At 46.5% G+C, this 26,604-nt stretch overlaps 2 protein-coding genes across 3 annotated transcripts in view; both read left to right on the forward strand.

The window, feature by feature from the left end:
• The first annotated feature begins 586 nt into the window (after positions 1 to 586).
• On the forward strand, positions 587 to 13,285 carry EXOSC2 (exosome component 2). Of its 2 annotated transcripts, none has more exons than XM_081066324.1 (9): positions 587 to 730; positions 2,121 to 2,222; positions 4,353 to 4,398; positions 4,624 to 4,713; positions 5,720 to 5,785; positions 6,432 to 6,500; positions 7,596 to 7,772; positions 8,632 to 8,760; positions 9,261 to 13,285. In XM_081066324.1, exons 1-9 carry the CDS (start codon positions 609 to 611, stop codon positions 9,339 to 9,341), a joined length of 882 nt encoding a protein of 293 aa, XP_080922450.1. In that variant the 5' UTR covers positions 587 to 608; the 3' UTR covers positions 9,342 to 13,285. The 2 variants fall into 2 exon arrangements, with proteins under 2 accessions (XP_080922450.1, XP_080922451.1); XM_081066325.1 differs by having other exon boundaries at positions 7,620 to 7,772.
• Positions 13,286 to 14,925: 1,640 nt separating this feature from the next.
• ABL1 (ABL proto-oncogene 1, non-receptor tyrosine kinase) overlaps positions 14,926 to 26,604 on the forward strand; it is a 118,094-nt gene continuing 106,415 nt past the window's right edge. Inside the window, exon 1 of the mRNA XM_081066326.1 lies at positions 14,926 to 15,199. Coding sequence (XP_080922452.1) covers positions 15,064 to 15,199 — 136 coding nt within the window. The 5' untranslated portion in view covers positions 14,926 to 15,063. The remainder of the gene's footprint in view (positions 15,200 to 26,604) is intronic.

Below are 26,604 nucleotides of genomic sequence, written 5' to 3' on the forward strand. Positions count from 1 at the left end.
GTTAGAATAAATCAGCTCATTCGTAAGTTTTTATGAAAGAACCAAACCAGCGCCCCGAGGGCTGTTTGGGGGTATAGATGGTGGTTGGCACTGAACCATCACCCAGGGGCGGCTGTCATGTAGGAGAATTGGCGGTACCAGCAGGAGCAAGAAAAGGGGCTCTTCCTTCTGTCCAAACGGTGTTTACAGTAGCTCCCACCACCCGATCCTACTGAGCTGGCTCATACAAAAACATCAGATTTTAGCAGCTTAGAGCTGGAAGGAAACTCAGAAGCCCATTTCTCAGTTATCTCTAATTCTGGTAAACAATAAATGAGACGATGAGTACGAGACAGTTTTGGTAAAACGTCCAACACTATGCAACATGAGATTTTATTCCACAGGGGCCGACTTCCCCGTAGTAAAAATGGCAATTCTGCTTCTTCCTTCCCTTCCTGTTAGCCTAATGGTTGCCAATAGTCATCATGGCTGCCAGACTGAGAGTTCCCATTGGCGGCTGCTCTGAGGCCCCGCCCCACCCCGCCCCTCCAAGCGACAGCCGGGAAATGCGGAGCCGGAAATCGCGTCTCTCGGCCGGGCTGCGCCTGCGCGAGGCATTTGGCGCCAAGATGGCGATGGAGATGAGGCTTCCAGTTGCTCGCAAGCCTCTTAGCGAAAGCCTGGGCCGCGAGACCAAGAAACACTTGGTGGTGCCGGGGGACACGATCACCACGGACACGGGCTTCATGCGGTACGTGGGGACCTGGGACTCGGGGCCATAAGGGTCAGATGCAGGGCTTTGCACTGGCCTGCTGGCCGCAACCTGGGCCTCTGTCTCTGCGTGAAAACGCCCGCGGGGCCCAGGACACGTCTCTTTAGCATCCCAGCCGCCTGGTTTCTGAGGCCTCGGGCTTCTAGTTCCTGCGTCTTGTGTGTCACGATCTGCGTTTGTCTCAGCGCTTAAAGCCCTCCTGTCCCGATCTCTAGTGGCCGTATTTCTAGGGTCCTCTACCTGAGGCCCAGTTCCCTCGCCGTCCCCGTGGGAGGCCTGGAAAACTGCGGGAGGCTAGGAGCCCGGGCCTCTGGACTTGGCTTCCTCCAGGGGCACGGTTTTGTAACCAGTGATCGTTTGGGCTGAGGGCAGACAAATGTACTGTGCTCCGTGCAGCCAGAGGTACAATAGGTTGTCGTTAAGAGGGCAGGCCCTTGCGCCAGACAATGTGGGTTCCAGTCCTGCTGCTGGGAAAGACTGATAACAACAGTAACTATTTGACAGGGTAGTGAGGATTACATGAGATAATCGTTACGAAAAAGAAGCAAAACCCACCGGTATCTCCCATCGTAGATAAACACAGGTGGTATTTCACCCTTTTTGGAGGGAGGTACACACGTGCGTGTTAGGAGGGTTACCGTGTACAAAATTGCCCTTTAACCTTTTAGTTTGAGGTTACTGGATCCTAGAAAAGCTTAAGATTCGGTCCCTCATTCTTGCATTCGACACACAGTATGCGTGGTTGGGGTACAACAGTGAACAAAGTGGAAATCACAGTTCTGGTGGAGTTTATATCTCTCTCCCAGGGAGAAACAGGTAAACAATAAGGACAGCAAACAAGTAAGTTATTCAGAATGTTTGGCGATAAATGCAGTGGAAACAAATTTAAAAAGTTGAGCAGGGTAAGTGGAATGTGGTTGGGAATATGGTGGAGGGGGTGGCAGCGGGGTGACTTTTATTTTTTATTTCATTATTTTGGCTGCTGTAAAATAATTTCTTACAGACGAGGCAATGATCTGTAGCAATGGCACATACAATAATTAACAGCAAAAATGGTTAAGTTTTTTGTTTTATGTAATGGCTAGCACAGGTGTGGACAACACAGAGTCCACCAGAAGTGGGGCACTATTTTAAGTGGGCGAGTTGAGGTAGGCCTGATGGAGAAAGTGATATTTGTGTCGACTTGAGTAAGATGAGGACAATGTGCATGGAGCTCTCTAGGGAAGCAGTGTTATAGGCAGAGCAACCAGCACAGAAGCCAGGCTCTAAGGCAGGAGGAGTCTGTCTCTTGAGGAATGCATCGTTCTTGACAGGAGAGGTCATCTCAAGTGTTAACCCTGCTATCCTTTGTGTCTTCCTCGTGCAACAGGGGCCATGGAACATACATGGGGGAAGAGAAACTCATTGCATCTGTGGCTGGCTCTGTGGAGAGAGTCAACAAGTTGATCTGTGTGAAAGCTTTGAAAACCAGGTGAGAACAAGAGGTGTGTATTCTCTTTCCTGTGTCATCCATGGTGCACAGTCTTTTTTGCCACGCCATACTTCCCAGCCCTCCTGCTGTGTGTCATTCTGTAGGTCTGCAATTTGGAACATGGACTGATGACTAGATAAGTGTGGGCTTCAAAGGTTTCCCCACCTAAGCTGACCTCTCCAAGCCTTTGTTATCTCCTCTGTAAAATGAGGATAATATCATGACCTACCTTGTAGAGTTTTCATTGGAATTCTTTGAAAAGGTGCATGTAAGTACTTACCACAGGGCCTGCTACCTAGAAGGGCTCACTTAAGATTAGCTCCAGAAAAGACGCCAGTGGGGTTGGAACAGTGAGCGGAAGAGTCGGAGCAGATGCATTCAGAGCTGAGGCGGCCATCCTCCTGCCTTGTAGCGGTGATGAGCATTCTGACTTCTACTGGTGTAATCGGGAAGCCACTGGGGGTGGGGAGCAGAAGAGGGACATGAGCTGACTTCTGTTTTAATAAAATCACTCTGGCCACTGTGGGGAGATTGAAGGGGGACAAGGGCCAGCTTATGGAGACAGATGAGGGGACTCTTCATCCTCTGACATGATAGTGGCTCGGACTAAGGTGTCAAGTAGAAGTGGAGAGTAGTGATTAATTCTGTGTATACAGGTGACCCCCCGTATAACAGGGTTCCTATAAAATGCCATGTTAGGCGAATCCGGTTTATACAAAACAAAGAACTAGTACAAAAAAGGGGGTTAGGTTCCAAAATTTAAAAAAAAAAACACATACTATTATATTTTTACAATTAAGAGAAATACCTTTATTAAAGCAATTTTCACCAAAGTATAACATTAATGTGTGTTAAATATGTTTTCTTCATCATCACTACTAAGCACCATTAACTGAGGGTGATTTCTTTTTGACAGGATCTCTTCATCCTCTGAACTTAATACTCCATGAACAAAATGGATTTAAAATTCTAATACGTTTTAAAATTCTGCAGTCAAATCGGATACGACATCACACTCGAATGAAAAATTTCAAATGAGATATCTTTCGCTCTTAAAAGCTCGTATTACGCTCCGTGTTGTTTGGGGATTTCTCTGATTCGCGAACCGTGTTAGAGTGAAACCGTGTTCTAGGGTGCCGTGTTGTACGGGGGTTACCTGTATTTTGTGTTCTGAGTGTTTTTATCATCAAAGGGTGTTGGATTTTGTACTTGGTATTTTCTACATACAGGACCGTGTCTGTGAGTAGAGATAGTTTTACTTCTTTCTTTCCAATCTGGATGCCTTTTATGTTCTGTGTATATTTTGAGGGTAGAGCCAGTAGGTTCTGCTCCTAGACTTGTCCTGGAGCATGGGCGGGGGAGGGGGACCGACGGAGGAGGGGGCAAGCGAGAGGTTAGTTTTGACTTGAGCAGCCGGAAGGATGAAGGATGGAGTTGCCGTTTGTGATGGGGGGGTGGGGTGGCTGGAAAGCTTTGTTACATTTGAAAATACCTATTAATTGTGTAAGTGGGAATGTTCGGTAGCCAGCAGTGGACTAGAGTCTGGAATTCAGGGGGATGGTACAGTCCTCAGTGGTATTTAAAGTGTTTAGTTTGGATGAGCTCACCAAAAGGTGGGTGTGGGCTGAAACGAGAAGAAGTCCAAAGACAGCCCTCAGCACGGAGCACTTGCCATTAGAATTGGGCTGAGGAGCCAGTGCAGGGCCTGGTATGGGCAGCCGGTGGGGTGGGGGAGACGCGAGTAGATTGCTTTGGGTGCTGTCCTGCCTCAGTCTCCTTTCTCTTCCCTCGGCTGATGCAGAACCCATCTGTGTTCCGGAACCCATCAGAAGTACTCCATGCTTCTCATTGTTGTGTTATTAACAAAATAGGGATTCAGGCTTAACGGACTTCTTGCAATAAAGGTGTGTTTAAGACTAGTTAGTGGAGACGAGACATGTAGGAATGTTTGAAGTGATCAGCTCCTGAGAATGAGTCCGAGCAGCGCAGTGATGTGAATGTACTAAATGTGTGTAATGGAGGCCCTCGCTCGTCCTGTGCGCTCGTCCTGTGCCGTGGAAATCTCAGATGGCGCTTGGATTTGAAATCAAGTCTTCTCACTGATGGATGACCTTTTGTTTTATCTTTCAGATATAATGGTGAAGTAGGAGACATTGTCGTGGGGCGAATCACAGAGGTAAAGTTGCTATCAGATTGGTTTTTACAAAGTCAGAGTAAGCTGGTGATTTAACGAATGGGGTAGTAATTCCGTATGTAGTGAACAAAGCATTCATTGCATTTGGCGCTTGTGTGTGACCTTTGGTGTAAAAGGTTGGCTTGTTATATTGGGGATTATTGGTCACTTATGATATGAACTCTTGCCCCTGCAGTATGTGTCCAGGTGTGGAATTTCTGTTTGTAGGTTCAACAGAAGAGGTGGAAGGTGGAGACCAACTCTAGGCTGGATTCAGTCTTGCTTCTCTCATCCATGAACCTTCCTGGAGGAGAGCTGGTAAGGGGCTCCAGCTGGGACTTTGTAGTTTGCTACGGAGAGCTCTGGGGCCCTTGGCTTCTCCAGAGGACTCTGCTTACACTGAGGTGGCCCCACTTCTCTTTGCTGTGAAATTTGCAGCTCCGATGTACTTGTAGGCTTTTCACTTGATCCAGGCCTCCCAACATAGGCAACAGTGGTATGTGGTAAGATCCAGAATGGCCGTGGAGAGGAATCCCAAAAGGGAGAAAAGCTCTCAGATGCTTGGTGCTAATAATTTTCCTTTTCTCGGTGCATCAGCTTTATATAGTGGACGTATTTCTTTAAAAGGTATGTTTAATTTCCATGAATTGAGTGGCATTTGGTTATTCCAGGCAACTATAGCATGTAAGCTGCAGCCTTTTGTAAAATGCCATAGTTCTCCTTTACCTTCAGCCTAGCACATGCCACAGAGAGGCTCACTGTGCTAGGTTTTATGAAGAAGCAGATAGCGGAGGCATGAATGAGATCCTGAAAGCTTACGGCTGGCAGGGGATATGAGATAACACCCAAATACCTGGCAGTCGAAGAATAAACAAGTGTGTGATTGTACAAAAAGATTAATGTGAGTGAGAAGCTCATAGGAAAGATGGGACTGCTCCTTGAAGGACGGGCAGATTTCATGGATGAACTCAGGATGTCTGAGATAAAGGGGAATGGGTGAGCAGTCAGGCCGGAATCTAGTCCTGTGGAGCGAAGAGGGCTGCCACGGAAGGTCAGTGTGGAAAAGTAGGCTAGGTTAGATTGGGAGGGTTTTTATCATGTAAAGAGCTTGAATATTATTCAGAGGAGGGAGGGAAGGCAGGAGGCGAACAGGAGCGGTGGGAAGGTCAAAGTGTTCTCTAGTTTCCTTGAGTGGCACAGGTTACCAACTCTACTGTTTTAATACTGTGGCTGGCTTCAGAGAGCTCAAGAGGAAGTGAATGAAAAAGAAGAGATAGAGAGAGCTTTCTGTGGGATCTGACATGTCATCATCTCTGTATTTCAGAGGAGAAGATCTGCAGAAGACGAGCTGGCAATGAGAGGCTTCTTGCAAGAAGGAGACCTTATCAGTGTATCCTATGCCTTGCGTTCCAGCATCTTGATGCTTCACGTGGAGCTGGGAAATGGGGCTGCAATGACCGTATTTTGCCGAGTATAATGCGTTCCTGTGTGTACTGCGCACCCGTTTTTGGCCAGAACCATCAGAGAAACAGAATTAGTAGTACCCATGTATGATGCGCATCATTATTTTTCCCTCACAAATTTGGGCAAAAGTGTGCCTTATACGTGGCAAGATACCCGGTCTGTGTCTCCGACAGGAGAAACGTGCTCCTTGCAGGGATCTGAGTCCTAGAACAAGTGTCGAGGGCTGCTGCAGCCTTTCTCCCCCTGCTTACTCCAGGCTGATTCTCCAGCTCTTGTTCAGACCTGCCGGCGCTAAGTCATTGCTTTGGGTCTTGTGAATTACGGTGGCCTGTGCTTCAAGCAAGACTCAGGTTTTCTTAATGATGTACACTTCTATCCCGGGAAGTAGAAAACGTGTTGTTCATACCAGGCTATTCATGACAAGCGGGGGTGGGGGTTAGTTACAGTGATGCCCTCCAGGTCCAAGGCTGCCCAGCAGGGCTCTCGGGGGGTTGGAGAGCTGAGGCCTGAGGCCGGGGACACCAGGGAGGCAGGTGACGTGAAGGTGTTTGTTCCTTCATCACGCTGGCCAGGCTGAGGTGCAGGCCGTGTTCTCTGATGGAGCTGTCTCCCTGCACACGAGGAGTCTAAAATACGGAAAGGTAAGTTGGGCTCTGGCTGTTCCTGTGTGCTGACCGAGACTTCAAATCCATTTCGGAATCCCCAGAGCTCTCTGGAATTCTGACCTGAAGAACCCCAGAAGTTAAGTGTTATGGGCTGGCATCCCGTGAACGGATGGGTCCACGTGGTCATGGGCCAGCAGCATTGGAACGGACAGCAACTTTTATCCTTTCTCTACTGAGAAGACCGTTCTGGCCGGTGTCCCTGTGACCCTGTACCCCAGCTGCGTGCTCCCTTCCAGCGGGCACTGCAGCTTCGCATTGAGGCCAGGGCTGAGAGGCAGTCCTCGGAACAAAGGGAGGTTGTGGCTGATGAAACAGGACGGTCTCAGCCCTTAGACAAATGTCCAATCAATAACGGACATTGCTAGGAAAGACCAGTCTGTCCCTTGAGGCTTTCAATACAATTTCACTGCTTTTCTTGTATGAGGTTACATTATTGAGGCTATTTTTTAAATGACAGCATACTTCCCAAAACAAATCATGACTTATTAGGCTCTTGGCTTTATCCGAACGAACCTTTTCATTTTCTAATGAGTGGAACAAAAACCTTCCCTCACTAGAGTAGCTACAGCTGACCATGTTCACATCCTTGAAGCAGTTAAGTGGAACAGCTGTGCTGTGTGCTGGCCTTTGGGGCCGCTGGGGTGCTGCAGACCCTCCCTCGGCTGAAGGTGGAATTGGAGCGTCCTGCCAGAACCACGGGTGGGTTTGCACCCAGCCCTTGGCCAGTCCGCTTGCCCCGTGGCACACATCTGGGCAAGATAGGTGGTTGGGGTCAAGGCGGGGCAGGACAGTGCTCCTTGGTCTGCAAGAGGCTCGAGCCCAGGTCCTCGTTGGCTCTAGGCCCGGGTCAGGGTGGAATGGTACCAATTGCAAAGGAAATGGTAGAGAAGGATGTTGAAAGTCACCTCTGTGGGGACGTAACTTGTGCATCTAGAAGTATTCTCTGAGTAATTGCTATGCACGTGCAGACAGGTTTCCAGCAGTAACAGGAAGGGCCCCGAGTCTGATGTAACTAGGGCACATTCTGTAACCTTTTCATTCACCTCACTGATGACCCGAATATTTCTTTAGCTAGGTCAGGGTGTTTTGGTCCAGGTTTCCCCCTCCCTGGTGAAACGGCAGAAGACTCATTTCCATGACTTGCCTTGTGGTGCCTCAGTGATTCTGGGTAACAATGGCTTCATCTGGGTCTACCCCACCCCTGAGCACAAGGAAGAGGATGCAGGGGGCTTCACTGCAAACCTGGAGGTGAGTGAAGACCATTGCCGCGGTCCCGGTGGGTGAGCGGCATGCGGTCTCCCCTTGCTTCTGCGGGGGGCGGAGCGCGCTGTCTTCTTAACTGTATCGATTGCTGTGGTCTGAGTTAGTTTGAATTTCTTTTGTTGTTTGTTTTAACTTTTATTATGAAATATATATACAAAAAGGAATATATTATGTTTATGTTTTAAAGAATAATAAAACTACTAGCCATGTCCTCACAACCAGGCTTAAGAAACAGTTACTCGAGGTCCCCAATTACGTTCTCCTTACTTACTTCCAGATAAGAAGCATTCCGTTTTTAGAAGTCATCACAAACGTTTCTATACTTTTTAATTTTGTATTTCTGACATTTACATAAATTAAATCCTATTGTAGGTTTTCTGCTGAATTTTAATTTTAATTTCTCAGTTACAGTTGACATTCACTATTACATTAGTTTCAGGTGTACAGCATTGTGGTTAGACATTATATGTAACGTACAAAATGATGCCCCGATAAGTCTGGTGCCCTTCTGCCACCGTACGTCGTTAGTACAATATTCCCGAGTCTATTCCCTTTACATCCCGTGGCTGTTTCATAACTACCAGTTTGTACTTCGTACTCCTTGAGTTAGTCTGAGTGAAGTGTTTCATGAGCATTGGATTGCCCTCCTGTCTGAAGAGATGAGGTCAGTGACCGCTGGCGGTTGTGGGCAGTAGCTGAAGCCGCCCTTGTGAATCTCCCTTGGAGTCAGCTGTATGGTTCGGAGTCCCAGAGCGATGCTAAGTTACAAAGGATTTCTGTGGTTCGCGTGACTGTTGCTTCGTTTGGCCGTTTACGTTTCCCTCTCCCTTTGCGCCCCCCGGAGCCTGTGTCCCTTGCTGATCGAGAGGTGATCTCCCGCCTTCGGAACTGCATCGTATCCCTCGCGACTCAGAGGATGATGCTGTATGACACCAGCATCCTGTACTGCTACGAGGCATCTCTGCCGCACCAGGTACCCTGCTTGGGGCGTCCCTTTTCCTCAGAGCAGTGAGCAGGCAGCACGCATTACTGACTGGCTCCAGTGTTTTCCCAGTGGCGGCAGGCTCGTCGCCCAGGTACCTTTGCCGTGCCCGTTGGTACGAACTGATCTGGTGGACAGCTTTAATGAGTGTCTGGTCGCTCTTTCCCGAAAATACTGGTGACATTCTCAATGTCTGGTGTCAGTCTAAAGGTTTGAGGGGATAAAGGTCCGAGTGGGACTAGTGTTTGACAGCAGCCCTCTGGACTTCATCTTGCCCATTCCGATTTCAGCTCTTTAGTGAATGCCAGATCACGTCTTTGCTCGTCAGCCGCATCCTACAGAATTGCTGATTTGTTAAGCTCGTTCTAGCAGATCATGTCTTCTGCTTAACCTCTGATAAATGGAAGGTTTACGTTAAGCATGCGTTTGGCTTTTTGCTTGATAGACTATCGTTGCTTTCTTTTCTGAACAAATACCTTTTCCTTTTTTAGATTAAAGACATCTTAAAGCCTGAAATAATGGAGGAAATTGTGATGGAAACTCGCCAGAGACTTTTAGAACAGGAGGGATAAGGAGAAGCATCCGAAGAACAGGACTGTGTGTACCTGTCTGGAGTAGTTCTTGAAACTGAAGATCCTGATTTGTGGTCCTGTGTGGGGCTCAGCAAAGCCCTGGGATTGGGAGATTCGTCACTGGACCTACGTCAGGTCGCCTCCAGGCCACAGACCTGCTTTCTTATGTTCAAAGGCAAGGCCTGAGAGAGGTGAATCGCACTGCTGGCCCCTGGGCCTGCATGTAGATCCCGGCATTAGGGTGATTTGGGGTCTTTAAAAGCTCGCAGGGTTCCAGCTGAGCGGACTCCCTTCCTGGAATAATACTGCGAATCTTTTACTCCCCCTCAATTCACAAGGCCCCGTGAAATTGCCCCTATAAAAACATGGCCGCCCTGACCCCCAAATTGTCTGTTTTGGCTTTCATTCCCACCTCCTCTACAACACAAATACAACATTGAAGAATATAGTTGGTAAAGGTAACCCAGCAGTCAAAAAGAAGAATAAAGGCAGCCTGCTTGGCTGGGTCTCATTTCCCATTGCATGCTCCCTTGTTGGGATAGATACGACTATACCCACACCGGCTGCCTTAATCTGTCCTGCCTTTGAGGGTGATTTGTAAGAAGTTGAATTATTGGTAATAGAATGAATGTTTTGGGTGCTCTGCTAAACATGAAATCAGTAGGAAAAATGGAGATGGGAAAAGAAAAGCTAGTGTCCTATAATTGAAGTAGTAATGCATTAACTTTTGAATAATTCTAGGTTGAAAGATAAAACCAAGCTGCTGAAATTCTCACTGGGAATGCTAGAATTCCTATGCATTGGTTTTTTGTTGTTTTTTTAAATTTTTTATTGGGGAATATTGGGAAACAGTGTGTTTCTCCAGGGCCCATCAGTTCCAAGTCGTTCTTCAATCTAGTTGTGGAGGGCGCAGCTCAGCTCCAAGTCCAGTTGCCGTTTTCAATCGTTAGTTGCAGGGGGCGCAGCCCACCATCCCATCGGGGAATTGAACTGGCAACCTTGTTAAGAGCTCGCGCTCTAACCAACTGAGCCATCTGGTTGCCCCCCTATGCATTGGTTTTTGACATCTAAAAATGGTTCGATTTTGGAAAACATTTTTTGGGAAGGCACTCTGTGAAATGCAATTTTATTTCATATGTGAACTATTTTTTTATATTTACAAATGTGGCGTTAACATCACTTTCTGTTGTGTGTTCTTTGTAATTTTTGGGAGAAGAGTACAGTTGGAAGAGGGTTAAGCAGATAGAAATTCTGTCAGAGGCTCTAACCATTCTACCTGTGTCAGCTAGTAAAATTTAGGACAGTTTCAGTAGTAACATTGGACACTGCATTTGACAATTTTGAAATGCAGCATGGCTTTTGTTTGTTAAATGGTATATTTTTAACGTTACTCAATAGACAATTTTTTATCTCATTCTTTTTCTGTCCCAAAGGTATCAGCTATTTTGAGGATTTTACAGACAACTGAATATTCTGTAGGCTGTGTTGCAACTTTAGATGTACTCGCCTGTCATATTTTTGACAACACGTGCCAGGCCTTATGCCTCTTGAGAGAATGGAATGGAAAAGGGTGCCTGAGTCCCTGGTTTGGTTTGGTTTTCACCAGGGCCATGTGTAAATTTGTGGAAAGTTATCCTTCTCACCTGTTCTCTTCCCAAGCTGCTTACCCATGCTGTTCATTCAATATCTGCTGAATGGTATCCACTAAGTGGAAATAACAAAGGAAGGTCTGTAAGCACCTCTTAGTGACTATTTTTTGTGGCCCACTAGAGGGCGCCCTTGTTAAGTATTCCAGCAGGTGGGAAAAAATGGAATCAACTGAATGGAATAAGGGCAGATCACACAGGTACTGAATCCCTTTAGCAACTTGGGGGGTTGCTTCGCTTTATAAAAGTGAGGATAACATTAGACTGAAACGAGCTACTTTTAATGAAAAGAATGTATGAACGCGAGGGATTTATTCAACGTTCGGAAACATTGAATTCTGTCAGGTATTTGTCGGGCTCTGGATTCTAGTTTTAAGTCCTCAAAGATACCCTTCCGCAGTGTGGTATGGGGAGTAAAAACGTATAGTACATCTCCAGAAATGGACCTGGGCTTGGGGCTCACCTAAAATTAGAAAATGGGGGAAGTAGAAAATGGAGATTTGGGATAAGTGTTTATTTAGATCAAGTGCAGCGGGCCTCTAGACTGACTTTCATGAAGCATAATTTCCATCTTTAATTGTGGAAAACCAAACAAGATCTCATTTGACCCTTAGGATAACCTTGTAAAGTTGGCAGGTATGACCTGCCATTCGAAGAATTCAAGTGACTGGATTAAGCCCATTAGCACCTGTGAGTGAGTGAGGACTAGGTTTCAGTTCTAGAGAGGTGTCACAGTGATCGTGCAGAGAGTGGGTCAGACTCACTGAAGGGATACAGGTCTAGGAATTTTATTTGCACCATTGAGACTGACACTGGATTGTTACTCATTTTGCTTATTGCCTGCTGCTCCTTCGTGTGTGCTCTGGGAGGACAAGGATGTGTCCTGTCCCCCTCCCCCCACTGTGTCCCAGCACCTAGGACAGTGCTTGCAACACGGGCTCAATAAATGTCGAATGAATTGTTCAAGAAATGTGTATTAGAGTTTCTGGCTGGATTACCTGATTTTAATCTAAGCTAGAGAATGAAGAATGAAGATGAGCAGGAAATGATTAAAACATGAATGAAAATAAAAAAGCAAGTCTCCAAAAAAAAAAAAAATTAGGGTGGTAAATCAGGATAAGATAATGGGTAAATAAAGGAGCAAGGGCGTTGACGTTTTAAGGGTGATATACAAGCCAGGACCAAGTTTGTCGGCCAGACTTTTGTGAGAGCAAAGTTAAACCAGTTTCCATCTGAATATAAATTCCAGTTCTGAATCTGGGCACAGATTTTCATGTGCTCACACTCCCTCCAGGTGACTATTTCTTCTTGAAGCCTACATAAAATCACCATTTTCCAATCCAGCAGAAACATTTCCATAATACCTAAATCTAGATAACGATGTACAAGATCTATAACGCGGCTGTGGTTTCCCCTAATATCATTAGCAACTTATGAAAAAATCAGTTGTCTAACATTATGCCGACTGTTACTTGATACGGAATGGGTATGGTGGAAAATCATGGGCTTTGGGTCAACACCAATCTGGACTCAAATCCTGACTTTCTAACATATTAGGTAAGTGACCTTGAGTTAGGTCGCGTTTCTGACTGTTTTCCCAGCTGTGTAATGGAGGATAGTATTACATGCCTCATTGGGCTACAGTGAGGATTAAATGAGGTAGTACAGTTTATGAAAAACAACTGCGTGCTGTAGAGTAGGCATTGTGATGAATGATTCCCCTTAGAACTGGTGTATTGTCAGGTAGGTGCACCGCTCTGGGGAGACGTGGAGAGTTAGGAATAGGGAAACGGTGAATTTTAGTTGCAGAAGATGGGTTCTGACAGGTGTGGGTTTGTGTCCGCGTTATTGGCTAGCTCTGTAGGCCTAGTCAACAATATGGGCATTTTCCCGGCTAACAGAGGACGTTTTCAGGTAAATACAGGTACACCTGTAAAATGAGGTTTAATTGTAAAGGTTCCGTTCAAAATCTGATTGCCCCTGAATTAGCCTCCGAGAGGTGCTTTAACAAATGCTGTCTCTCTAATGAGAGGCTCGGGATGGCCCAAACAATGCATTCTCTAGCAATATGTCGGATGCTTTCCAGTCATTTATTTCTAGCTAGTTCTAACATTTATGCTTCTTGGGAAGAGGTGGAAATTTGGGGTCAGGGAGTGGGCACCAAACACCTTGGTCTCCAGCGGCGAGCTAAATTTTCTCCCTTAAGAGAAGCTCAAGGAAGTAATCCAACTCCGGTTCTGGGAAAGTCCAATCCGCAGTTTTCCCCTTGCTTTGGCTCCTCGCGGGTCTTACCCGCGCAGTGGAGACATTGGCCAGCCCTATGCAAGGCCGGCGAGAGTCCACCGGCTCCCAGGAGGGCGGGGCCGAAGCTCAGGAACCGGGAGCAGAGGGCGAGAAGTCTCGGTGCTCACGGACAGTGGCGCGCACCACCGGACCACAACTCCCGGCATGTCCTGGGGGCTGCGCCGAAAGCAGTTGGCTGGGAGCTGTAGCCCTCCTGCCCTCATCAGCCAATAGGACTCAGGCGAGAGACCTGACCCGGATTCTCGGGGACCAATGGTAGTACAGGGGAGGCGGGTGCTTCCTCACTACTCACCTTGCACTCGGAAAAACCGCATTTAAAAGGTCGTCCGGGGCCAGGTTCTGGCGGGCAGGCAGACTAAGGCGGGAAGGTCCGGCTGCGTCCCTAAAAGCGGCGTCAGGAGGGTCCCGGTCTTCGCGAGGCGCGCTGCGGACGTCGCCGGGGGCGGGACCAGGGGCGGAGCCTGGCCTCGTTGTGGAGCGGCTCGTAATCCATCATGGCGGTCGCGGGGGTCGGTGTTCGTCCCTGAGCAGCGCTGGAGCCCGAGCCGGTTCCCGGGTCTTGCGGCTGAGGAGCCCCTCCGTTGTCCACGGCCCCTACCTGCGGGGGGAGGCTGGGTCCTGCGGCGAAGCTCGAGGGATGTGACTGCCTGGCGGCGGCGGCGACGTCCGGGGCCGGGGGAGGGGGTGTCTCGGGCAGAGACCCCCGGGCTCGGGGCAGCTGAGGCGGCCGGGCCTCCTTCCCCCTCCGCCGCCTCCCGCTGTCGGAGCCGCGAGCGTCCTTCGTCCCTCACCGCCCCGCCCCGGCTCTGGGACCCCAGGGGTGGTCTCCGTCTCCCCCGGCCCTGGGACGCCCGGTTTCCTGAGGCGTGAAGGAGCGTGGCCCCGAGTAAGCCGACCGCGCCGCGCCCGGCAGCGTCCCTCTGACCTTCGAGCCGCCCCTCTCTCCGCCTCCCGGCCCCCAGGTGGGCCTCGGAGCCCCCCATTCACATCGCTCCCTGCTGTCAGGCGGCCTCCCCTGCGCCCAGGCTGCTCCGGGGAAGCTCCGATGCCCTGACGTCTCCCAATGTCACCTACGGCCCCCCTGCTCTCCGCCCTGCCGACGACTTGGATGCCGAGGAAAAGTCCGGACTCGTTCCACAGGCCTTTTAAAAAGCGGACCGAGAAGTTGCCGGCCGCGCGTTCCCTTCCGCCAGCGCCGGGGGCGGACGCGCGCTGAAGCCGGGGCGACGCGCGAGCCTCTCCGGAGAGCGGGCCGGGGGCGCGGGAGCGGCGGGCACTTTGTCGGAAGAGGAAGGAAGTCGCGGGCGGGTGACTTCCACAGGAGAAGTTCCGGCAAAGCACCCAGACACCATCGACGTGTTGGTGACGTGTGGGAGTCAGAATGACTGGAGGGTTCCCGACCCGTTTGCGGCAGCCCCTGTGAACCGTCCCGTTTAGGTTCTTTTTCCTCCTTGAAAGGAAAGGAATTGTCACTCAGCCAGTGAAAGACACTTACAGTCAAGACACTGTTGGGGTAGCTTTGCAATGACGTTACTTGGAGTTGCTAACCTGCCGGACTGACCGGGACGCCCGTTTCCACGCGTCGGCCTGAAACCCGCTTCCTTTGGTGGTGGGAGGGGTGTGTGTTCGTGGGGGTTGGCCTCAGGGACCGACTCGTGCCGGTGCCGTGAGTGTGAAATCCCACGCAGACGTCCGCACGCTTGTCCCGAGCTCGCCGGTCGTTCCGAGAGATCCTGGACCCTCTTCTGGAAAGGGGTGCCCAGCCTTGCTTTATGGGGCAGCAGCCTGGAAAAGTTCTTGGGGACCAAAGAAGGCCAAGTTTGCCTGCCCTGCACTTCATCAAAGGAGCAGGGAAGAAGGACGCAGCACGGCACGGGGGTCCACACTGCAACGTGTTCGTGGAGCACGGTGAGTGCCTTGCCAGCTTTCTGGTCGCCTGCTGCCTTACGTGTCCGCTCTAGGAACGAATGCGTGAGGAACTTGAGCCGCCGCGCGCGGGGCGCTGCCTTCCAGTCCCTGGGAACACTCCTGTTCCCGTGGTTCTCTCTTAGTGTCTTTGTAGAGGAAAAAGCTGATTGGTGACTTGCACGGCTTTGGTCAATTTTCGTGCATTGCTTATTTCTTGCCGGATTCCCCTTCCGACTGTTGACCTTGGACAAGCCATTTTACGACTCCAGTTTCCTGAGGGGGTTGGACTTAAATGATTTCCCAGGATCCATAGTCCGTGACTCTGTTCTAACCTGAGACATGGGCTCTTCCCCCCCGGGGCATGGGTCCTTGACTACTTTATACACAGAGAACCTTTATCATGTCCGTAAGCTCCTAAAGCGTAAGAGCCAGAGAGCCTAGTTGACACTAATATCCTTGACTGTTTCCATCATAGAAGGACTTGGAAACGCTTTGCAGCGAAGTGGGAAAACTCAAGTGGGGCGGCAGCATCCCTCATGAATTGAGGGTACCCCACCTGCAGTTATTGTACCTTATGCAAGTGATAATCCTTTCCCCGTGGACGGAGCTTTCCTCTTCTCTCCCTGTTTTAGATGACATTTGGGGCAAGAAAGGCCGTCTGACATTTTTGTGAACATAGTTGGCACTTGAATTCTGACAGTGTGTGTTACACTATCACTTCCAGTAATTCTGTGTGAAGTTTTCAAGCTAAGGGCCAACTTAGACCAACGTCTATACCAGCTGGCTGTGAACCAGTTAATTAGGGTTTCCTTTGTATTGTTGCAGCCTGACTTTTTTCAGACTGGGGGCTTTATGTTAAAATATTGGTTGAGCCCACCCACCCTATAAGCAAATGTAAGATGTGTGCAAGTGGCATATACTTTGAAATTCAGTCACAAATACCTCTTAACAGTGGGTGACTACAATAAACAAAGGTCTCTGTTCAGTGAACTTGCATTTGACAGTGGAGGTTTGACTTTCTTACAGAAAAATAGTCACCTCATCTAAATAATCTGGGTACTTGGATTTTATTTTGCTTTAAAACTTTTAGTTATATTTTAGCATTGGTTTTAGACAAGCAGATATGTTAATGTATTATGTTCTGGTGCTTCCCAAATTCAGCATTTATAAAGTGAATTATTTACTTTTTTTTTTTTAAGGATTTTTTTTTTTTTTAAAGATTTTATTGGGGAAGGGGAACAGGACTTTATTGGGGAACACTGTGTACTTCCAGGACTTTTTTCCAAGTCAAGTTGTTGTCCTTTCAATCTTAGTTGTGGAGGGTGCAGCTCAGCTCCAAGTCCAGTTGCCATTGCTAGTTGCAGGGGGCACAGCCCACCATTCCTTGTGGGAGTCGAACCAGCAGCCTTGTGGTTGAGAGGACGCACTCCAACCAACTGAACCATCCGGGAGCTCAGCAGCAGCTCAGCTCAAGGTGCCGCGTTCAATCTTAGTTGTAGGGGGTGGGGGGCAGAGCCCACCATCCCTTGCGGGACTCGAGGAATTGAACTGGCAACCTTGTGGTTGAGAGCCCACTGGCCCATGTGGGAATCGAACCAGCAGCCTTCGGAGTTAGGAGCATGGAGCTCTAACTGCCTGAGCCACCGGGCCGGCCCTTTTTTAAGGATTTTATTGGGGGAAGGGGAACAGGACTTTATTGGGGAACAGTGTGTGCTTCCAGGTCTTTATTTCCAAGTCAGGTTGTTGTCCTTTCAGTCTTAGTTGTGGAGGGCGCAGCTCAGCTCCAGGTCCAGTTGCAGTTACTCCACCATCCCTTGCGGGACTCCAGGTGTCGAACTGGAGTAATCGGCCTGCCCCGATTATTTACTTTTTTAACTATTAGGTTGGTGCAAAAGTAATTGCAGTTTAAAAGGTTAAAGGGGCCGGCCCGGTGGCTCAGGCGGTTGGAGCTCCATGCTCCTAACTTCGAAGGCTTCCGGTTCGATTCCCACATGGGCCAGTGGGCTCTCAACCACAAGGTTGCCAGTTCAATTCCTCGAGTCCCGCAAGGGATGGTGGGCAGCGCTTCCTGTAACTAAGATTGAACACGGCACCTTGAGCTGAGCTGCTGCTGAGCTCCCCAATGGCTCAGTTGGTTGGAGCGTGTCCTCTCAACCACAAGGTTGCGGGTTCGACTCCCGCAAGGGATGGTGGGCTGCACTCCCTGCAGCTAGCAACTGGCAACTAGACCTGGAGCTGAGCTGCGCCCTCCACAGCTAAGACTGAAAGGACAACAACTGGAAGCTGAACAACATCCCCCACAAGTAAGATTGAAAGGACAACAACTTGACTTGGAAAAAAGTCCTGGAAGTACACACTGTTCCCAATAAAGTCCTGTTCCTCTTCCCCAATTAAAGAAAAAAAGAAAGGTTAAAGAGAACTGAAAAACCGCAATTACTTTTGCACCAACCTAATAGTTATGGTCATAGAAGCTTAGATAGTAAAAATTGGTACAGACTTGCTGGAGAGCTTTGGCCAAACATATCAGAATTTAAAATGTGCATACCAATGACCCAGTACTCTTACTTCTAGGAAACTATCCTGGTATAGAATCATGTAGTCTCCCAGATGTCCTGATACCCCTCTGGCGGTCCAGGGTTAAAACTGTTTGCACATTAATGCAATACTAAGATGTTACTTGCACTTTTTGCACTAATGGTGTAGAAGTAATGCAGGCTCCATAGCATGAATCAGGGCTGTAGTCCCTAACTATATTGGTAGCCATTGTATTCGTGCCAGGCACTCATAGTAAAAAATAATAACACTAATTTAAAAAATTTGGTTTTCCCTGAAGAATGTGATTGATGAAGCAACTATTGTTAATTTTATTAACTCTTGACCCTTGTGTATATGTCTTATTAATATTCTGTGGGATGCAATGGGAGGTACTCATAAAGCATGTCTGTTGTGTACTGAGGTGTGATGGCCATCTCCAGGAAGAGCACTGGGACAGTTGTTTGAGTTGCAAGCTGAACTAGCTGCTTTTCTCATGGATTATCATTTTTACTTGAAATTATGATGAAACTGCAAACCACAAATTATGGTTATTAACACTAAAAGATGTATAAAGAAGTCTTTCAAAGAAAACAACTAGTAGTATCTGTTGCCAATGATAAAATTTTAGCTTTCCAGTGAAAATTAGAATTTTGGAAAACTTGTATCTGCTACTATGATGCAGAGATTGGTGGTAATATTTACAAATGTGGTATTTTGAGATCTCATAATGAAATGTATTATTTGGAAGATCGACATAATTCAGTGAGTCAATAGTTTCTAAATGATAACACATGATATGGAATCACACACAGGTAAAATATCCATTCAAGGTGCAAGAGGGACCGATGGCTTTTAATGTTGGCTTCTAATGAGACAGAATACAAAAGTTCATTGATACCGTTTTAGATTCTACATGACAACTAACTTGGAAGAAATTACCACTAAAAACAAAAAACCAAAAAGAATAAACTATCATTTACCAAGTTTTGGTGTAGCTTCAGAGAGGAATAACTACAAGGACCTAACAACAGGGTAAAACAATTGTTTTCCAGTAATAATAAAAATGTTTAATTTTAAATGAACATTTAAATAGGGGTCCTCAGTAATTTTTAAGAGTGTCAAAGACATCCTGCAATTTAAAAAGTTTGAGAACTGCTGCTATAGAAAGTATATCGGAAGGCACATGAGAATGTTTATTGTCAGCATACTATAACGTACTGACATCGAAAGATGTCCAGGTAGTGGGTAAGTGGAAAAAAGCAGTTTGGAGATCAGTCTGCTTGGTATGGCCTCCTATTTGTAAAGTAAAAATTATCTGTTTATTTGTCCATGCACAGAAAAAAGTGTGGGAGGAATTAGACTGAAGTAGTTGTTATCTCGAGGAAATTGGGATTTAGGTAGAATAAGAGAAAACTTTCACATTTTACTTTGTATTTGTGATATTCTAGATTTCTTTTCACAACAAATTTGTTATTTTGTAATGTAAAAAACACAAAGATTTAAAAACGGAATATATGGCAGCCCAATCAAATAGTCACTTCTTTGCAGCACCTTTTTATGGAAGAATTTGCTTAAGTCCAGTTTTACTGAAGACAAGCACATTTCTTTGGGCCTTGGGCATTCTTTTATAAGGGAACACGAACACGGTCTTACTTTGGGTTACAAATTGTTCTTGATCTTTCATAGGCTGATCTTTCTAGAGTTGGTTAATATCCATATAGTTTGGATTAAAAACAACTTGCAGTTGTAACTTACAGTGTTGGATCAGACATGAATCTGGAAGCCAAGAGTAATGTTGGGTGGTGGTGGTGGTGAATCTGAAAGGAGTGGGCACATGGCCGCTTTTGGCTAGGATCACTCAGGGTCAGAAGGGCTAGTCATAGGTAGGGCGAAGAAGGAAACCCTGATGTCATTTCATGTACCATATGTTCCTTCCAAATTTTAGTGGGTTGACTAAGAAAATTCACATTTAGGAGAATTGGTAAAACAGGATTGAAAACATTCACTAGGAAACCTCTTTTTCTTAGTGTTCCTTTCTTTCTTCAACAAGTACTTGTTGAGCACACACTATGTACCTGGTAGTGTTTTAGTCGTTGGTGATACATTAGTGACCAAAAACGTATTCCTGCCCTCCTAAAACTTAAATTCTGGTGGGAGGAGACAGACCATAAATAAGCTAGATAAGTAAAACATAGAGTATGTTAGGGGGTAGTAGGTGTTGAGGAGAAAAATAACATAGTACATGGGATAGGAAGTGTTGGGAGGGGTGGCTAGAGAGGCCCCACTGAGAAGGTGGCATTTGAGTAAAGACCTGAAGGAGGGAGGTGTGAGAGAACGAGCCATGGAAATAATGGGGTGAAGACATTTCAGGCGGAGGGAATCAGGGTGCAAAGGGTGCTTAGCATGTTCAAGGATAAGTCCAGAGTAGCTGGAGCAGTGAGCAAAAGGAGGAAGGGGGTGAAGGGGGAATGACTGGAGAAGAAGGGGGCCTTGAGAGCCATTGCAAGGACTTTGCCTTTTACTCACGTGGTTTGGGGAGCCTTTGGAAAATTTCGAGGGAGGACTCATAGGACCTGATTTATGCTTTAATAAAATCTCTCTGGCTTCTGTGTTGCGAAGGAGAGCCAAGGAGGAAGCAGGGATTCCACTCGGGGCTGGTCCTGCTGTTTTAGATGAGAATGATGGTGGCAGTGGTGAAGGGCTCAGATTCTGTGACATCTGAAGGCACAGCTGACTAGATTTGCACTTGGATTAGATGTGAAATGTAGCATGTGAGAGAGGTCAGAGTGACTCCAAGGTTATTGGACTGAATAACTGGAAAAATGGAGTTGCCTTTTACTGAAATGTAGACCAGAGGAGCAGGTTTGGGGAGGTGCGGGGGGAGGAGAGCAAGAGCTTCTCGGGGGGCATGCTGCATTTAAGATTCCATTAGGCATCTAGGTGGGTAAGGCAAGTATGCAGCTGAGTCTGTGAGCTTGAGCTCAGGGAAGTGATGTGGGCTGCACTGAGCCTGCGAGTCACCAGGTTTGTAGGTGGCGGTTACAGCTGGGAGAACGGGTGACGTCCCCAAGGGAGACATCTCCATGTATGTGTCGTGCATATTAAGAGGACATTCAGTAGTTTATGAAATTAAGACTTTATATTTTTATATAAGATTAATTTGAATCTTTTTTGGTGGGTACAATTCAAATTTTGCATGGAAATGATTTTAACTCATCTTTAAGTTTTCTGTTGTTTTTTTTATTAAATTTATTGGGGTGACATTTGTTAGTAAAATTACATAGATTTCAGGTATACAATTCTGTATTACATCATCTATAAATCCCATTGTGTGTTCACCACCCAGAGTCAGTTCTTCTTCCATCACCATATATTTGATCATCTTTAAGTTTTAAATCCTGTTTCTCTGGATTTTTTTCCCCTAAATCAAAAAGTTGCAGATTTTACACACACACACACACACACACACACACACACACACACACACACACACACACACACGAATATTACTCAGCAATAAAAAATAATGAAATGTTGCTGTTTGTGACAACATGGATGGACCTAGGGGGCACTATGCTGAGTGAAATAGAGATACAAATACTGTATGATTTCGCTTATATGTGGAATCTAAAAACAAAACAAACCAAACAACTCCCGGATTTATCCTGGTTTTGAATAGAGTCAGCATAAACCGCTGTACTTTCTACTGCTGCAATATCATGTTCATGGTTTTATTGGTGATTCTGCAATATCCTGAATTGCCAAGAATGTCTCTGGTGGATGTGTAGATTTAAATATTTTTAAAGTCTTTCATATACCTTTTTTTGGGGTATAGGGGGGGGATCAGTGGTGTCTATAGGGTAGACATTCCTGTTTTTCAGTAGAGAAAGCTGTGGTTCTTGTTGGAAAAGTAGTGCTTTTAGGATTACATGGCTTATTTGTTATGGAGCTGGGGTTGAAATCAAGTGTTTCTTGACAGCTTGAGTATCTTTTCTAGCAAGTACATTACCTTTTGAATATAGATGAATGCCTTTTGAAAATCATCACAACATTGAAATGAGGGGGTTTAGATTTACAATTGATTTCATCAAATTTTATTTTTTTCACGATTTTTTCACATTTTTGATACTCTATTGAATACTCTCACCCTTTGGTGGTTGGGTATTTGGGGATGGTAATGTGTTAACAAACATACCTTATTTATGCTTTTATAATTTATAATTCAATGCTTAAATGAATTTAATTTTATAATTCAAAATTTTAAAGACATAAATTTTTCTACAAGCCTTGTGGCCACTTTTAAAATTTATTTTTAAATTAAATTTAATCATTTTGAATAGATCATACATTTTCTGCTTTAAACTACAAGACTGCATTATAAATGTTCTGAGAAGCTTGCTTCCATCCCAGCACCTCTGTTCTTTTTATTCCACTACCGCCTCTGGGAAGCCAGTTTTATTAGTTTCTTTTTTATCAATGCAGTGTTTTTGGTTTTCTTTTTGCAAATATAAGCACATATATATTTATTATATAAAAGACAGCGTACAATATATACTGTTCTGTACTTTTCCTGTTTTTCACTCAGTATCTCCTCAGGATCTCTCTGTATTGGAATATAGATATTTTCCTGTTTCTTATGGCTGCATTGTATCCCATTATCTTGGAAGTATCATTGTTTTTTCAGCTCATGCCAGTTTCTGGGCATTGGCTTATTTCCAGTCTTTAGATATTACAAATAATGCTGCAAGAATCACCTTCTGTCTCTCATCTCAACTTGTGCAGGTGGGGCCGTGAGAGCGATTCCTGAGCGGGAGAGAGCTGGGCTAACGGGTTAATGCGGTAGCAGGTTAATAGTAGTAGATAGCTCGGGATTAACATACTCTACTGGCAGGTGTTACTCCCATACTCCCCTCCGTCAGTCTGTACCAGTTTACACTCCCATCGCTAGTGCTACGCACAAGAGTGCCTGTATCCACAAAGCCTCACGAGAGAATGCGTTGTCAAAATTTGGGACTTTTACCAAACTGATAAATAATAACTTGGTATGGTTTTGATTAGTTGCTCTCTTATGAGTGAGGTTGAACATTTTTAATGTGCGTAGGGGCATCTTTATCTTTCTGGGAACCATCTCACCAGGTTCTTTGTGTGCCACATACTTAAACAGGCAACTGTGCAATGCCAGGTGGGTTGCCCATGTAGCATCTGCTACCCTCGGCCCCTTTGCCCTGTGAATCTCAAGGAACAGCCCCATCCCAGGCTCCAGAGGGGCCCTGATTAGGTGGTTTGCAGCCCCTGGCTCCTCAGGAGCTTACAAAGACTTGTGTCCAGGTTCCACCCCTAGAGGTTGATTTAACTGGTCTGGGGAGATGCCTGAGCCTCGGTTTTTTGTTTTGCTGTGTAATAATGGGAAACTTCATTCCAAAGGAAGATCGCAAGGGTGGAGGGATCTATGGCAGAGGGGACGGACTGTTCCAACAGGGAGAGTGCTCTGACCTTAAGGTCTGCAAGTGTCTCCTTGTTTTGTTTTGTATTTAGTTTTTAAATCTCCAGGTGATTCTGACAGGCAGCCAGGATTGAACATCACTGGGCTAAGCCAATCACAGGCATCCTAAACCGACCCAGTGTGAGGGAAATCAAGGCCTTTTCTTGCCTGGTGTTGAGCGTGGGACAGTCTTTGCTTCTGGTACCAGCATAAACCCTGAGGGTAGCTGGCCTCAGGCTGGAGATGAAATGCTGGGGAGGGGCCAGGCAGGAGGATGGGGACTGTGGGGCTGCTGTCACCTCTGGACTTCAAATTAGGTGACATTGTCCTTATTGTTTAAGCCATTTTGATTTGGGGACACTGTTACCTGTGCCACCTGTGTTTCCACTAAAAACGTAATACGCGTACATTTTAACCTGATCAGTCTTTGCCCCTTTCCATTTTTTGAAAGAAAAATGACAGATTCCATTGACTAATGATACTATAGTTCGTTATATTTGTTTTGCTCTTTAGTTTACGTGCTACTTTCACACTTGATTATTTTGTAAAATTGGCAAAATCCTGTTTTATGAAGATATCCTTACCTCTCCCTACCACCGTGTACTAATTATATCCCTAGGATATATTGTTAGAGTTACCCTGTGATAACATCACCTGTTAGAGGTAATACGCTATTTGTATTGTCTCAAAGACCCCGAGGTGGTAGTGTGGCCTGGCCCCTGCCTCTGCTAGGGGATGGGGCCTTCCTGCTGCTCCTAGGTCTCGCCTGTCCTGCACGTGGCACCTCGAGCCAAGCTCCGGGCATGTTTACAGACCACAGGACCTATGGTTTAAGGCGCTTTTACATTGCAGACTGCTTTGCCAGGAAGCCACGGGCAGGTTGTAAGCCAGGGAAGTGCCGGTGCTGGTTCTTGCTGCCCAAGGAGCAAAGACTGGTGAAAAACTCAGCTCATTTCCAGTGTCTTCCTTGAAGCCCGCTTCTGACCGCTATTTGCCTGACTGTTCAGGTAGCCTTGACCTCAGAACAGCTCAGTCCATTCTTGAGAAATGATGGTTGATTAGGAGGAAAATCAAAAAATCAGTCCCAGTGCAAAGACGCCCCTATCTTAAGATGCATTCAGAACATTGTCTAAGAGGGAAAGAAACGTATGGAAGTGTTTGTCTTTCAGTTGCCTTTCCTCACCGAGGCCGATAATAATTCCAGGTAACATTTGGTTAGAGCTTTCTGTATTCAGTGCTTTCTATATCCCATCATTCTTAATATAAAGTTATTTACTACAACAATTTCAAGTATTTTTAATAAGGAAAAACAGAACCAACCGTTGATCGTTATTAGCGCTTCTGGAAGGTTTGTTTGAGAAGCACGTTTGGGGTCGTTGCTGGGACGAGGCCGTTAGTGTGGATGAACGTGAGCACATGGGTGTTAGAACGTGGTATTGTGAGCAGTAGTGACAGTGATTACGCCCCCCTCCCATTCAAAGCAAAATCTATTGTGTACCGGATACAGTGTAAGGAAAATGTTTCTTTCTTAGAGATATGTGTCTTTTTTGATGATTTAGGAGGCTTTCAAAAGTCTAGCAGTGAAAATGGAGCTCTTGAAATACAGAAAAGTGTATTTCTTATGTGATTTCTTAGCAATCAGCCAAGCCCACTGTGTAGCTTTATGTTACTTTGGCTCGGCCATGACATGTGACGTCTAATGAGTCGCACTGGCCTTGGCGTTGTCTAATTCATGATCGTGCCCTTGTCAGTTAACTAAGTGCATGATGTTTTCAGATTTTTTTGAGGGCTTTTTAAGAAAACGTGTAATTAGGGCCGGCCGGGTGGCGCAGGCGGTTGGAGCTCCATGCTCCTGACTCCGAAGGCTGCCGGTTCGATTCCCACATGGGCCAGTGGGCTCTCAATCAAAAAAAAAAACAAACAAAAAAAAAAACGTGTAATTAAAATGTGGGTATAATGGAGAAAGCCTTCAGGAAATACAATGAATATTATTTTTAAAATAACTACATTGTGTTTTATGAAAACAACTGTACATGTCTATGAATTACTGACTCAAGGAAGATTTGATTCAGAAATTACTTTGAGGTTCAAGCAACGTGATGATTAAAGTGCTACTTTAATTCCTGTTCAAATGAAAATGAATCCCCTCCTCGTCAAGGTGATACATAAAGAAAATGGGGGTGTCCTAAGAGCAATTTTCAGGGTGCATTTGGGTTACAGTGTTTCCAAATTATGAAGTCAGGGTTCCTGTGTGGGTTTTATAAGTTGACTTTCTTTCTGTGCAAGTCTACGTCATTGCTGCGTAAGAACGTGTGGTCATGACGATGAGGCGTCTGGGGTTGGTAACTTAGACCCTTTAATTGAATAGTTTATTTGAATTGGCTTATGGAAGAGTCATCAGTAAAGTCATAGTGAATTGCGTAACTAATGGCCACAAAACACACAGTCTGAAGAGCCCCATCCTTGCCCTTGGGATGTCCTTGGATTGCCAGGCTGGAAAGGCCTGGAGGGTGACCACTTCTCTGTGCGAGGAACAGATCTCCCCAGCTCAGCAGTTGGCTGCTCTGCCCAGAGAGCTTGTCGTGGGGCTGCCCAGCACCCACAGAAGCCACGGCGGACCCGAGGGTATGGGGGAGAGCGGGAATACCAGTTACCCCGCTGGAGTGTGTGTTTTGGCCGAGACCTGTGGGTTACCCAGGAGAGGGGCAAGACCATACCTGTCCTCAGGCATTTACAACCCAGGACGGAGAAAAACAGGAGTGAGGTGAGAAAAACAGGAGTGAGGTAAGAAAAGGACAGGGATCCGGGGAAGGACTGGTTATGAAGTGCATAATAAAATAATAAGCCAGGATAGAAAAAGAAAAATGTAGTGAAAGGATGAGGGCCTCGGGGAAGGCTGGTGGGTTGGTTGGAATTGCTGGTGCCACAGCTACTTGCCACTGCGTAGCCCCAGTGCCGTGGGGTTGTGCCACGCCTGGCCCAGACCTTCTCTGGTGGGGAATCCTGTGCCCTTTCCAGACCAGTCGTCAAGACCAGGGAACCCGGCCATTTGCCCCACAGTGCTTGTCCTTTGTTGGGGTGCAAGGCTCATTCCTAGGGCCCCTAAGGTTACAGTGTCATGTATGTATGTTGACTGGTTGCCCCTGGTTTTGGTTGAACTGACAGGATTCATGTGTGAAGAGCACTCGTACAGTTTACTCCTTACCTTACGTGCACCAGCTGTGGTGAGTGTCCTTTAGAGGCTGTCCGCTGATGGGACACACGTGGCTTTGCAGTCATTAAGCCCAGTGCAGTGTGCGCTCCTGACGCACGGATGACTGTATTGGAAACTGTTTCTCTCCTGGCTGGAAGGCAAGGCCCATGTCAACAAAAGGACTCCCGTATCTTC

This window comes from Rhinolophus hipposideros, assembly GCF_964194185.1.
Source record: "Rhinolophus hipposideros genome assembly, chromosome: 11".
Taxonomy (NCBI): Eukaryota; Metazoa; Chordata; class Mammalia; order Chiroptera; family Rhinolophidae; genus Rhinolophus; species Rhinolophus hipposideros.

Bases quoted from the DNA above. Each gene is read 5' to 3' on its own strand.
- EXOSC2 (XM_081066324.1), top strand. From the start codon at position 609: ATGGCGATGGAGATGAGGCTTCCAGTTGCTCGCAAGCCTCTTAGCGAA. The intron at 4,714-5,719 runs GTAAGGGGCTCC...TCTGTATTTCAG, and splicing joins ACCTTCCTGGAGGAGAGCTG to AGGAGAAGATCTGCAGAAGA. The intron at 7,773-8,631 runs GTGAGTGAAGAC...CGCCCCCCGGAG, and splicing joins GCTTCACTGCAAACCTGGAG to CCTGTGTCCCTTGCTGATCG.